General features: G+C 38.8%; 1 protein-coding gene across 3 annotated transcripts in view; it reads left to right on the top strand.

The window, feature by feature from the left end:
• The window catches only part of STK39 (serine/threonine kinase 39), a 292156-nt gene that overhangs the window by 172296 nt on the left and 104858 nt on the right, over positions 1-15002 (top strand). For all 3 annotated transcript variants that reach the window (XM_045367192.2, XM_065525612.2, XM_065525613.2), the window contains exons 11-14: positions 134-256; positions 353-382; positions 9704-9766; positions 11509-11579. In XM_045367192.2, coding sequence (XP_045223127.2) covers positions 134-256; positions 353-382; positions 9704-9766; positions 11509-11579 — 287 coding nt within the window. The remainder of the gene's footprint in view (positions 1-133; positions 257-352; positions 383-9703; positions 9767-11508; positions 11580-15002) is intronic.

The following is a 15002-nucleotide window of genomic DNA, read 5'->3' as shown; positions in this document are numbered from 1 at the left end:
TAGCTATCCCTGGATTCACAGCCACTCAGGTTATTTTCAGGTTGGTGTGTATGCTGTATCACCCAAGTTGCAGCACCAGTGAAATGGTTCACATTCGACTAGTGAAGAATTGTGTGGGCTTGTTTTGGTTCAGGTAAGAAGAGTTCCTGGGTCAAGTGGTCACCTTCATAAAACCGAAGATGGGGACTGGGAGTGGAGTGATGATGAGATGGATGAGAAGAGCGAAGAAGGGAAAGCAGCTTTTTCTCAGGAAAAGGTAAATGACATTGTTGATGATGAGCTCATCTGTGTAAACTTTATTTTTGTGATCGTGTGTGTTATATATATTAATGGATACGTAATTGTTTTACAGTCACGAAGAGTAAAAGAAGAAAATCCAGAGGTGAGCTGTGGCTGTTTATCTATTATTTTGCCATTTAATTTCTTTCTTGGGGTATCAGAGTCTGATCCATATAGGGGAGATGCTTCAAAATCTCACAGAGTAGAAAGAAAGAGGAAAGGCACGTGGACTTTGCAGCTCTTGATTCTGTCTGACTGACTTTGGGCTGAATAAATCGGGGCAAATTACTTTGCTTTCTGAGCCTGTTTCCTCATCTGTCAGATGAGGATGATCCTAGTACTTATAATAAAGTTGCCATGAGGATTGGCAATCAACGTACACAAAACCCTCCCTGGAATCCTTGACACAGACTAGGTAATCAATTAATTTTAACTCTTAGGATTACTGCCTTTAGAAAACATAGTAAGCATACAGGCAAAATGTCTTTCACGGTTTTTGTTTGCAATGAAGTAGATATTAAAATGGTTAGAAACTCTTGGTTGAATCTGTTGGTCTTGGTTTTTAAATCTTCTGAATGATACCTTAGTAGGTTAAGGAGCATTCAAAAAATTTTAACAGCTTCCCTTTGAGGCCTGGTCATCTTTTGATTAAGAGATCATATTTGATTTACTTCCTCCATCTGGTTAATTATCCTAATGCCTAATGACTAATGATAACTGTAGTTCACAAAACTTGCTAATTCTCCTAGAGGAAATTTAAGCATATTTAAATAGCTCCAAATATTTTACAGACCTAGTAATTAATGCATACCTTAATAAATTCTCATTAAGAAAACAAAAAAACTTTGGGCTATAAATGATATCCATCCCAATTTTTTTTAATTAGCAGACATTTCCTTTTGATTAAATGTAGTACCTCTCATCATTGAGTTTGAAGTGGCAGTAGCCAGCTGGGTCTTGTAAGGAAGAGGGCAGCAGAGCCACAGGCCACCCTTTCTTCTCCTTTTCTTTCCTCTCACCCTTCTGTCTCCATCTTTCATGCCATATGGATAGGCCTTTCCTAGGCATTTTCCAGCTTGCCTGCCTCCCCATGGTAGCTCTCCTTCAGATTTTGTTTTCTCCTCTGTTTATCATTTAATTCACCTCTCCATTTCATATATAAAATATAAACTTTGGCCAGGTGCAGTGGCTCACTCCTGTAATCCCAGCACTTTGGGAGGCCGAGTCGGGCGGATCCCGTGAGGTCAGAAATTCAAGACCAGCCTGGCTAACATGGCGAAATCCTGTCTCTACTAAAAATACAAAAATTAGCTGGGCGTGGTGGCAGGCGCCTGTAATCTCAGCTATTTGGGATTATGAGAATCGCTCGAACCTGGGAGGTGGAGGTTGCAGTGAGCTGAAATTGTGCCACTGCACTCCAACCTGGGTGACAGAGCCAGACTCTGTTTCAGAAAAAGTGTGTATATATATATAAGCTTTGATCAGAGACCTCATCGCCCTTTGTTAGGAGCAGTGGTGATGAGCCCACATGGAACACATTGGCTACACCGATGTTGTGCTATTTTCAGAATGATCTTAACCACATATCATGAACTGTGTTTCTCCTTCCTTTCTCTCATTTTATCTAAGGTACAGAGTCTAGGCTTTTCTGCTGTTTCTAAGAGTATCTCTTACTAAAAGTGTCAGTTCTGCTGAGAAATAGAACAAAATAACATGGTTAAAGTAGCATCATCGACTCACAAAGCATTTGTTATTCACTGCAAGAAATCTTCATTGGACGATATCCATTGGATCCTGCCTTGCTAGTAAGGCTGGTGGGTACAGGTCATAAGGATTTAAGATAATCTCTCACTGTGTGCTTGTTGAAATTGCTCTGAAAGCTGATTTGTTATTTGGAGAATAGCAGTATCTTTTTGGCAAGAATATTTTCTGCACAGACAGGAAGGGAAAGACTATGTAGCATGCTGTGAGTTGATCTTCAGGCATCAGTTCTGACCTTCTTAAGTGGGATATGAAAGTCATAGGTGGTTTACTGCATCTAGACTCATTTGATTTCTCAGCGCCATATGTCTGTTAATGTATTGATTTATAATTAAAGAAGCATATGAATAGACCTCTAATTTCATTGAAAGGATACATGTGTTTGCATGTAAACACTTCCACCGAATTTTAGGAATAACAAGCCCCACCTGTTACTGTACAGCTTCTCGGGCTCGATTTTTGATACCTGTTCCTTTGACAGCCTTGACATTTGATTATCTTGAGCTGTATTAAGAGATACTACAGTGATGCTTCCTGTGTCCTTTCAGCTTTTAATTAAAGTGTCCCTTTGCCAACTACCCCAAACTGCTTTCTGTAAGCAAAGCATGAAGTATTTATCTATTATAAAGGAAATTAAAAAGTGTTAAATATGTAAATATTCAGCAAATATGTATTATGTCCCTACTATGTGCCCTGTCTGAGTAGGTTTAAGGGATACATCAGTGAGAAATACAGAGCAAAATCCCTGTCCTTGTGGAGCTCACATTCTTATGGGAGTAGGTAAACTATATAATAGCCTTAATAAGGAAGTAAATTATGTGGTTTATTACAATGGAATAGGAGTGATAGAAAGAAACAATGGGATGGGGGCTTCAGGGAGTGTGGTGGGAGGTTATAATTTTAGATGACTTGGTTGGGATAGGCCTTACTGAGAAGAGACAAAGAATAATTATTTGAAAATCATAGGAGAATGACATAGAATAAAAACTGAAAGACGACTTTTATACTGCTCCCCTTTTCACTCCTGTGACTGTCACTTCATTCCACAGAAGTCATCCGTTTGAACAGTTTTCTTCCAGACCTTTTCTGTTTCTTTCCGTACTAATGTGTTCATTAAAAAAATCTAGCATGTCATTTTAAAAACACGAATGGAATTATAAAAACTAGAAAATATTTTTGCAACTTGCTCGATTGTTTTGGCAATCTTTCCACCTTAGAAACTATCGATCTGCCTGTTTTTTATTTACTGGCACATAGTATTGTATTAGATGAATGAAAATTGTTTATTTAACCATTTCCTTCTTGGTGAGCACTTAGGCTGCTATTACAAACATCATTCCCTTAACTTTTTTGTGTATGTATTTCAGGGGGCACATAGATAAGTAAGTCATAGGTACTTAGATTGTGATTGCTTTGTTTCTGTGTCTACTGATTTTGAATTTGTGTAGTTGCTATCAATAGCTGTACCAATCGATATATACGGCTTCTGACAGAGCCCCTTATACCTGTCAACATATTTGAGAGCGAAAATGCTTATCTGTGCCAAATAACGCATTTAAATGCCAGAGTATTTACATTTTAATAAGCTTTTTCGTGTTTGTCATTACATTGCAATTCAGTTGTTTTTCGGCTATACGCCACCAGAAGATTGAGATAGTATTTTATGAAAAAAATGAAAAACATGAAAGTTTGTGTTTCTTTTGCATCTAGTGGATACTATACATGTTCACTGATGACATGAATTGGGTATGCACTGCAAGTCAAATATTAAACAGGTGCATGAGTAGGCATATAGTATTTATGAGTAGGTCAGAAGTGACCCGAGGGATCGGAAGACATATGATTGATGTGAAGTTCAGAAAAGTAGCTTTGTTAGTACCATGTTTAGACAGAGTAAGGTGCTACAATGAACTAGGGATATTTTAGGAATGCTTAATGAGTGAGGGGCTGTTTGTCCTCCCAGTAAGTGTGAGGTAGAATGTCCAAGTATTACAGTATTAATCGGAGAAGACTGAGAAGGCCAGAGTGGGATGTTTGTCAGTCAGAGGGACATTGAGAAGATCCACCTTATCCTGGGCCATATTTGGAGATCCTCCTAAGTCCTAGAGAATTTCCAGTATAATCTGTAAGATTTTAGAGTTGCAGTACTTATCTTGGGATTCAGATCTGGCTTGAGATTCATAGCCATCCACATTGAAAAATTGGCCCTGTGTTCCTAACACTTTATACTGATACTTTAGAAATATCAGAGTATTTAAAAAGGATGAGTTCATGTCCTTTGTAGGGACATGGATGAGGCTGGAAACCATCGTTCTGAGCAAACTATCGCAAGGACAGAAAACCAAACACCACATGTTCTCACTCATAGGTGGGAATTAACAATGAGATCACTTGGACACAGGGCGGGGAACGTCACACACCGGGGCCTGTCGTGGGGTGGGGGGCAGGGGGAGGGATAGCATTAGGAGATATACCTAATGTAAATGACGAGTTAATGGGTGCAGCAAACCAACATAGCACATATATACCTATGTAACAAACCTGCGTGTTATGCACATGTACCCTAGAACTTAAAGTATAATAATAATAAAAAAAGAAATATCAAAGTATTAGTCACCCACTAGTACTTAATAATTTATAGTAAGTAGATAGCTCATCCTCATTTCATTTATTTATCATCATATTCTACTTGGTTGATGGAAGCCAGTGAAGACTAAAGGTTAATAATAATGCTAATATTAATAACAATTAATTAAACAGATGTTTAATCTGTGCCTGATTTCCACGTGGAACTGTGTTAGGCAATGTGGGAATTTCATAAAAGCAAAGGGAGCCCACTAGCTGGACACTTTTCATCTCTTTGGGGGTCAGGGGAAGGGGTGGTATTTGCAAGGACAGTTTCCTTAGGTAGTGTTTCTTAGTTACATAAAACTTTTCAACTGTTATCCCATTATGTTTTTGTCAAAAATAATAAGTACATGTTTTATGACTTTTTGTCAATTTTGCATTATATCCTTATTTTCCACATAAAAAGTGAAATTGACTTTATTTTTAAATTTGTAGTTTCATTTGGGTTCATTTAACTGAGGAGGGCATTTGCTAAGGCTTCCATTAAAGTTGCATTCTTTTTTATAGTAGCATCTCAGTTAGGTGACATGAAAATAAACAATTCACAACCCTGACTGGAAACCTTTAAAAATGCAGTGTCTAGACTCAACCCACAGATTCTGATTTGGTAATTTGGAATGATGTCCAGGCAGCTCTTGGTTTTTAAAAAGCTGCTCACAGGATTCTGATTCACAGCTAGGATCAAGGACTGGCTAGGAAAACTGCACAAATCCCTCGGAATCCGGAAGTCCAGACTGGAATCCAGGAAACTGGTGTGCTCAAAATTCCTGAAGATTTGTTTTAAATGTCTGTCAGAAATTTCCAAAATAAAAATAAGAAAAAAGAAAATGTTTCAGAAATCCCTTGGAAAAATTGTCTTTATTTAATCAAGGGTAATGAAGCAGGTGGGAAAGGTTTCTGGCTGAAGCCCAGTAGGGTTCACAAAAGGTACATTGAAAAGTTTTGTTATCAAGACTCTAGACTTGGCTAATTATGGAAATGTTTCTGTTTCCTAACTCTGGGAGTTTGCTCTGAGGAGAAAATACATTTGGTATTTAAATTGAGTTAATTTTATTAGAAATTAGTTGCAATGTGAAAACTAATTTTTCCCTTATATTACTTATTGCTATTGTCACATTTTATTTAAGACTGCTGTTAGCTTTTAAAAATTATTTTTATGGGCCAGGCGTGGTGGCTCATGCCTGTAATCCCAGCACTTGGAGTCTGACGCGGGTGGATCACCCGAGGCCAGGAGATTGAGACCAGCCTGGCCAACATGGTGAAATGCTGTCTCTACTAAAAATACAAAAAATTAGCCGGGCGCGGTGGCATGTACCTGTAATCCTAGCTACTCAGCAGGCTGAGGCAGGGGAATCCCTTGAACCCAGGAGGCGGAGGTTGCAGTGAGCTGATACACGCCACTGCATTCCAGCCTAGGTGACTAAATGAAACTCTGTCTCAGGAAAAAAAAAAAAAAAAAAAAAAATATATATATATATATATATATATGTGTGTGTGTGTGTGTGTGTATTATTTCTATGAAAACATGTTTTCCAAATGCCCGTACGCTGTCAAACATGTTTGTTCTATACCCATATGGAGATGGAGAGAGAGATTTGATTTCTCCCTCCACTTTTATTATGGTTATCCTTAGTCATCACAGACTGCTTTAACCTGATATTTTCATGATACCACTTTCTAAAAGATGTGGTTATTGCAGGTGACTGCCCTTCTGAGTAGTTGTGAGGAAAGGTAGATATGTTACCAGAAATCCAGAAATCTGCAGTATATCTGAAAGTGAACTTCCGATTTTGGAATAATTTTCGGTTTATAGAAACATTGCCGAGACAGTGCAGAGTTCCCATATACTCTTAACACAGTCTCCCCCACTGTTGATTTCTTATGTAATCCTGACAAATTTGTTACAACTCAGAAACCAGCGCTGCTGTGTGACTGTTAACTAAGCCCCAGAATTTATTCCAATGTCACTAGTTTGCCTACTAATGCCCCTCGTTTTTGCCAGGATCCTATCCAGGATAGCACATTGCATTTAGCTATAATATTTGCAAAAGCAGAAAAGGAGTTTGTTAGGCAGAGCTCTATGAAAATTTGGAAAGCAGATGTTGTCTCTTTCTTGTCTCCATCGTGAGATCTTTTCCTGTCTTATCATGTTCTAAATCCCCATCAAAGTCTATTGCCATGGTGGTGTTCAACATTAATTCATTGTTTTTGCCTCCTCCTCTGATAGGGTTTGACTGTGTCCCCACCCAAATCTCATCTTGAATTGTAACTTTCATAATCCCTACATGTCATGGGAGGGACCCGGTGAGAGGTAATTGAATCATGGCGGCGGGTTTTCCCATGTTGTTCTCATGATGGTGTATAAGTCTCATGAGATCTGAGGGTTTTATAAAGGGTAGTTCTCCTGCACACACTCTCTTGCCTACTACCATGTAAGATGTGCCTTTGCTCCTCCTGCGCCTTCTGCCGTGATTGTGAGGCCTTCCCAGCCATGTGGACCTGCAAGTCCATTAACCCCCTTTTTCTTTATAAATTACCCAGTCTCGGGTTTTTATTCATAGCAGTATGAAAGCGGACTAATACACCTTCCCATCAAAACACTCATTCTCTCAAATGTCCATCCTATAGCAAATTGTTAAAAAGGAAAAGAAAAACCCTGATAAATTGACAGCTGCATAATGTGTTAACTTTCTTACAGGTTTTTACACTTAGAAGAGTATACCCAAAAGACCGTGCCCTAATCCCATAGAATGGATCTGTAGTAGTGACATTTGGAGGAATACAGTTTGTTGTCAAGGAAGATGTTTTGTACAGAGGCTTCCTGTATTAGGCCATCCTTGCATTGCTACCTGAGAGTGGATTATTTAGAAAGAAAAGATTTAATTGACTCACGGTTCTGCAGGCTGTATAAGCATTGATGCTGGCATCTGCTCAGCTTCTGGGAAAGCCTCAGGGAGCTTTTGCTCATGGCGGAAGGCGAAGTGAGAACAGGCACATAATTTGGTGAAAGCAGGAGCAACATAGAGAGTGGGGAGGAGGTGCCATACACTTTTAAATGGCCAAATCTCATGTGAACTCAGAGTGAGAACTCACTTATCACCAAGGGAATGGCCCAAGCTATTCATGAGGGGTCCACCCCCATGATCCAAACACCTGCCATCAGGCCCCACCTCCAACATTGGAGATGACATTTTTTTTTCTTTGTTTTTGAGACAGAGTCTCACTTTGTCACTCAGGCTAGAGTGCAGTGGCACGATCACAGCTCACTGCAATCTCCTCCTCCTGGGTTCCAGTGATTCTCGTGCCTCAGCCTCTCAAGTAGCTGGGACTATAGGCGCAAAGCACCACACCTGGCTAATTTTTGTATATTTAGTAGAGAAGGGGTTTCACCATGTTGCCCAGGCTAGCCTCGAACTCTTGGCCTCAAGTGATCCACCCATCTCAGCCTCTCAAAGTGCTGAGATTAGAAGCATGAGCCACCACGAACATGAGATTTGGGTGGGAACAAATATCCAAACTATATTACTTCCCTGTCCAGCTTTCCTGTGCATCCTGCACATTTTCTGAGGAATTACCATATTGCTTGTACATCAGAGTGGAGGCTGGTCCCCTCATTGTATTCAGGGTTACACCTACACAGTGAGGTTGCAGGGTGTGTGTGGGGTTCCAGCCCCCCACTTAGTTGATTAGCCCTCCATCCTGATGATTGTGCAGGGCAGAAGATGGGTCTCCCCAGGGGAAGGAGAAGTTTTTACCTCTTAGTAAATGCCACTAAGGTTTTTCAGGTTACAGTAGTTCTTTGACTAAAGGAAGTCACAGTGCTGTTTATAAGTACTGATGTGGCCTTTGGTTGTACCACAAATTTAAGTTAAGATTGTGGAATCACCCTGAAGGGTTCTTTACAAGAAACCATTTGAAGTAGGCCCAGATCCTCTGGCTGGTTAATGAATACAGGTGGTTTGTTCTTCTAACATAGTCATTTTCCCCTAACATCTTATTGTAAAAATAAAATATAGCAATATTAAAACATTGTATAGCGAACCCCATATACCTATAATCTAGGTATCATCATTACTGTATTTGCTCTGTCACATATATATCCATCTATTCATCCTTCAGTCCATCTTAACTTTTTGATGCGTTTCAAAGTAAATTGCAGACATCAATATACTTCTCCCTATTACTTCACTACCACCATAGTTATTTTGGAAGAAGCATGGAGAGTAAGAATTTTATGCTCTTAAACTTTAGAAGGCTCTTCCCACAAATAATTTTTGATGATTTCTGATTTAGAATTGATAGTAAGGTTAGAAATAGGAGATCCTTTTTGTTCATTTTCATTGCTGTTTCTCTTTGAGTTTTTTCTTTTTCTTTTTTTTTTTTTTGTCTTTCAAGTTTTGCTCTAGGGCAGAGTTCACAAAAGTAGAGCTCCAGGCAAAAATAATTTGGGTGTAACCTTAGAGTTGGGTTTCTAACTTTGAGAGAAGAGTATAACCTGTCAATCACTTTAGCATTTCTCTTGGGTAAATGTCTTTTAAAAATGCAACTATCCTTATATATTTTTGAAATACAGTGAATAATTGCTCCTAGTTACAATTAAAGGGGTAGGTTTTATTAACCCTAGCATTCTTTCATTGAGGGTCTGTTAAGCTTAGATGAAATTGTCCAATGAGAAAAAATTATCCTACGACATCTTTTGGTTATCAAGTTTAAAATATCAAATAATTGATGCCTTTTCACTTTAGCTTAGTGGTTCTTTAACAGTATAATGAGGGTTGTTTGGGGAACTTGGTAAAGACACAGATTCTCTTCCATCTCTGTGGAATTCTGAGTCATAGGCCGGGAGCGTCCTAGGGGTCTTTAACACTTGTCCTAGGTGATTCCAACACAGGTAGTCAAAGAGCCATACTTTGGTAAACATTGCTTTTTGATTGTTTGGAAATTATTGGGTCTGATAATTGGGACTTAATGTAACCACACTCACTGTGTCTCCTTTTGGCTTTCTTGAATGCTGTAATGATGGCTCTCATAACAGATTGCAGTGAACGCCAGCACCATCCCTGAACAAATACAGTCCCTGTCTGTGCATGACTCTCAGGTATGTTTCTCTGCCAGTCATTCCGTTTGAGATGCTTTGTAGACAGATCTTTTAAAAAACCAGCGTTTTAGAAAGATGGACAATTTCAAGGTAGTGCCTCCAAATCAAGGGCTTATAAGCTCTCTTTTTAAATAGGTTGCTATTGACCGTACTTTGTGGGACCTCCAACCTTTAAATGATAGGCTCAGGAGTGAGAATTGATTACCAGACTGCTCCTCAAATTGCTGGTACTGTGGAAAAGAAGAAAAGGAAAGAAAATGACACCATTCTGTTATATTCCAGCCACAGAACATTGTGGTTAATTGATACTTTTCTTTTTTGCTCCTGGTTGGATTTCTGTAACCTGTTTTCATAATTCTGTTATCATTGAATTTTATGGGCCAATTCATCTCTACAACTTGCCTTGTAAAAATAATAGTCCAGTAACTGTGACATGCATTTATAATGCATATTTATTAAAGTTATGGGACAGAAGACGTGTGCTGTGAGTCATGGTGGGAGGTGATGAGGGATGCTGAGCAATCCATGGAAAGACCTAGGGGCATAGAACCAGAGCCCAGGCCTGCATTCTGGTTCTGCTGTATAATTAACAGGCAAGCCCTTTTGTTCTCAAAGTGGTTGTACTATAAAGCGTTACCACTGTCAGGATCATAATTTTCTTTCTTTCAAACTCTACATATCCAATTTAAATTCATTTCTGTTTTACTTGGTCTGTGTTTTATAAAATTAACCATATGTTGGGGAGATAATTAGAGTGATTTTGTTGGCATCAGGAAGCCTGTTTGAGGTCAGATAGCTAATGCTGGACCCTTATTTTATAGCTGAGGGAGTGAAGACTTACAGAGGTGAAGTGGCTCCCCCACAGTCACACCACTGGTTAGAGGCCAAGTCAGGATTCGGTTTAGGTCTTTGCACTGTACCAGGCAACTCAGTAAGAGACTTTGAGATAAACTGTAGGGATTGGTTGAATGATAAAAGGCAAGTTAAGAATAATGATGGATCAGAGGGCAAAGAGAGTAAAGGAAACAGGAACAGGGATTAGGATAACTAGTACTGTAGAGCATTTTATGACTCACTTTCATATATATCATTTTATTCTCCCTGCAGCCTTTTATGGTGGGCAGTATTCAGAGAATGGCTTGCTCATGGTTGCATTTCAGGTCAGTGGCAGAGCCAAGTCTTGACCTGAAATGCCTTATTTTTTCTACTCCAACAGTAAGGTCTACTCATGTCCCGGGATTCCCTGAGAACAGGGAGAGGCTGTGTATTGGAGACATTCGTGGTTAATAATCAGTATTCAAGAAAATGGGCTCTAGGTGAGAAAGGCAGGAAAGATAAACAGTGGCTAAATCTTCTGGGCCCCTCCTTCCTCTGCATTGCAGGGTTTAAGGTGCCCAGCCTTCGTGGTCCCCAAGTTTCAATGGTAACTGTCCATGGCGTGGCTTGTGAGGTGCCATTTTAGGTAGCTGGACTTACCACAGCTTATACAAGTTGTTCGTGATGCCATTCCTATGACTGAGGCTTTCCGTAGGAAACATTCATATCCACAATTGTGATGGGAATTAGGCACCATGACAACCTTTACATGGAGGTGTTACAATGTCAAACAAGGCCTGTGTGTGTAAAGATCTAGTTTTGAAATTTCCAGAAAGAAGTGGCTCTATGAATCGAGCGATATTGTGATTTTATTCATTCCTTTCCTGATGCAGTTTATAATGCTGTTGGCTGTTTTCCTTTTAAAGAGTCCACCCAGTGCTAATGAAGACTATAGAGAAGCTGCTTCTTGCGCTGTGAACCTCGTTTTGAGATTAAGGTAAATAATGCTGTTGTTTATTCTGCATTGTTTTTCCCATAGTACAATTTTTTTAATCTCCTTCGTTAACTTTTCATAATATTAGCATAAAATAAAATCGTTAGCTTATTTGATTTCCCCGAACCACGAGTGTATGCTGTATTTCCAGGGCTAATTGTGCTCTTCTAATTGCTTGCTAAAGAAGAGTAAGAAAGAAAAGCACTGTATGAGTGTGTCTGCAGGCTCAGTGTACCTTTCATTATGTTTTTTTTCCTTGCCTTTTCTTTCTTAGGTTTTTTTTTTTTTTCTTTTTCTTTTTTTTTTACGATGTAAGATCACAGTAAGAGATTTTTAATGAGTTTCTTTCACACTTCAGCAGTCGGTCTCTGACAGAAATAAACCATGCTTGTACTACAGGTTGCCTGTTCAGAACATTTTTCAGTGGCAAGTTTGATCAGCCACTGTGGAAAAATGACAGATATATTTTGAAAGAAATCTCAGTCTTCTAGGAAATGAATACAAATATGGTGCCTGACAGTACGGTCTTTGTCTGCAGTCGAGTGAATGAAAGCGTTTTCCGTTTTAAGGATTTTTTTTAATTTTTTTATTTTTTAAAGGTTCTTCTTTGTGATATTCGTTGCTAAGAATTTGATATCTCAAGACAGAACGGTTTAAACTGAATTATAAACAGCTTAGTTTACCAGCTCCATCAGAATACTGTCACATCTTTGAAGATGTTTTAAAAGAAGTTATACGTATGTTCTTCTGACCATTAAACAAATAAAGCACGTGCATATACTAGGCATTTTCAGAGTTGTAGCTACAAAAAGCGGGTTCATCATCAAGGTTCATTTCTGGCCACTAGGGATTTTCAGAGTTGTAGCTACAAAAAGTGGGTTCATCCTCAAGGTTAGTCTCCACCCCTCTGAGTTATCATAGTCCATCTAAGTGGACCGTTGGCACCATAATCACCCCCACTTCTGATGGTCATTTATAGTCTGCATTTTCACATATTTATCAAGGGAACCTCACAGTAACCCTTGGTGTGATTCAATTCAGAGTTAATTTCCCAGTCAAGAAGTGAAATTATTACAAGGCTGTTGTCCTTATATTTGACAGTAGCCTTGATTATTATTCACAGTTCATGAATTTAGCAGTCACTAAAGAATGAGATAGTCCATTTCCTTTTTGTCTGACTTTCGAACGAGGTACTTCTTTCATTTATATTTTACTTGTTCAGTTATTCATTAATTCAGCCCATATTTACAAGGAGCCCACTGTGCCAGGAGCTCTGTGCCGGGCTCATGTTGGTCATTGAGGTGCAATGGTGAGCAAGACTACCGAGGTTTTAGTCTAGCACACTGAGCATGCAGTGTTGGAAGTGACCTTTAGAATCCAACAGTCCAGTTGCCCACTTTATATATGCAGGAATCTTTTTTTTTAGTGTCCCTGCTGATGTTTACCTAGCTTCTGTGCATACTAAAACTCACATTTTCTTCATGGTGGCCCCTTTAATACTAACAAAAGCCTTAATTGTTGGATGGTTCTTCCTCCTTCTGAAGATTAAACTGACTTTTCTTTTCTGGGCTCCTGTGGGCTGTAATCCCCGCTAGTGCAAATATCAGACTGTCTGGATAAAAGTCTCCTGGAAAATGTGTTAAAACACGTACCACTGAGCCTTAACTTTAGATATTATTTCGTCCTGGGTACTAGAGCAATATAAGACAAATGTATTCCCTTATTTTTCTGAGAGCCATTTGTAAATTTGCAAGGAATGTTCTTCTCTTTTCTTAGACAAAATATTGTAAGAATCTTTAGCCTTTTTCTCATGATACAGTTTGTATATTGCTCTTGCAATCCTAGTTGCTCACCTTTATTAATATTTAGTCTGCATCTGCCTTTCTTATATTTTCTCTTGTGGGTGTAGGTTGTTTTCATAAGTTTGTGGCTTAGATCACTAGTCCTACATGATGCTCCAGCAAGAAAGGGTTCTATGTTCAAATAAGTTAAAAAACAACGTACACTATTCATCAGTCTGTGCACATGCACACACATGCACATACACTTTTTTTTTTTGGAAATCACAACAAATATTAACATATTAAATATTTTAAGAAGTTCTATAAGAAGGGAATTTGTTGAACTTTCTTTAATCTAAAACCTATTTGACCTCATAACTCTTTTTATGTGGCTATTTTGTGTTCCTCTTATATGTAGCGCCCATATTTAAATACAGGATTCCAGGTGTGGTCTGAGCAGGCTGGAATACAGTATTAAGAACATGTGTTTTTTTTTATCCACACTTTATATTTCTCAGCCCAGGTTTTCATTGCCTTTTGAAATGTCCATGCACATTGGTGACATGTTCAGCATGACTCAGCAGCCAAGCAAAACAGCTGATTTTTTTTTAAAGGGCTACAAACCTAATTCTGAACTACAACTCTAGATACAACTTATCATTTATCACTAATAACCTGATAGTTTTGATTCATTTCTGGTCCACTGTATACTTCAGTCATGATCATCAATGTGTCATATTCCAGTGTTTAGATGTATGTCCATTGCCAATCTGATTAACCTGCATTTTAATCTTTATCCGAAACATTGATTAAGGTGTTTAGAAGTTTGAGGGAGAAGAGTCTCTTGACATCTGTTAGAAACCACTCACTGTTGGAGTGACTTTCAATAATGAACTAGTGTTCTTTGGTCCAGTTATTCAACCAGTAACAAATGCAGTTTCTTTTAGTGGACATCTAACCCAATTATTCAGACGGATATCATAAAGGGATCTATTATATATGTTGCTGAAGTTAACACGTACCACATTAATGACATTTTCCTGAATCTAATGACATAGAAACACTTTCTAATAATAGAAATGTATTTTAGTATGACTTATTTTCACTGAACACTTGTTGATACCTAATTGTTGGTACATTTGCCTACTTAGGTTGCCATAAAAAAAAATACCATAGACTAGGTGGCTGAAACAACAGAAATGTATTTTCTCATAGTTGTGGAGATGAGGATGTCAGCGTGGCTGGTTTCTGGTGAGGGCCGTCTTCTTGGCTTGCAGCTGTCTGTCTGCTTACTGAGTCCTCACATGGTGGAGAGGGAGTGAGGGCAAGCTCTCTGGTGTCTCTTGGGTCCCACCCTCATGAGCTCACCTAAACGTAATTACCTCCCAAAGGTTCCATCTCTGAATACCATCACATGGAGGGTTAGGACTTCAGCAGATGAATTTTTTTTCAGGGTGGGCCACGATTCAGTACATAGCAGTTGGTATACTTTTGTTTTCACTAAATATTTACAAGCTAGTTATTTAGACTATTACTTTTCATATTTGTGAACTCATGAATCTCTCAGAAATTGTTGGAGTGGGGTGGAAAGCGGGGGGATGTCCTTGTACTTCAGTTTCAGAAATAGCCTTTGGAAGTTGTAAGT

This window comes from Macaca fascicularis, chromosome 12 (assembly GCF_037993035.2).
Source record: "Macaca fascicularis isolate 582-1 chromosome 12, T2T-MFA8v1.1".
NCBI classification, from domain to species: domain Eukaryota; kingdom Metazoa; phylum Chordata; class Mammalia; order Primates; family Cercopithecidae; genus Macaca; species Macaca fascicularis.
The sequence above is the reverse complement of the archived record's forward strand: the minus strand, read 5'-3'. Positions and strand labels throughout refer to the sequence as shown.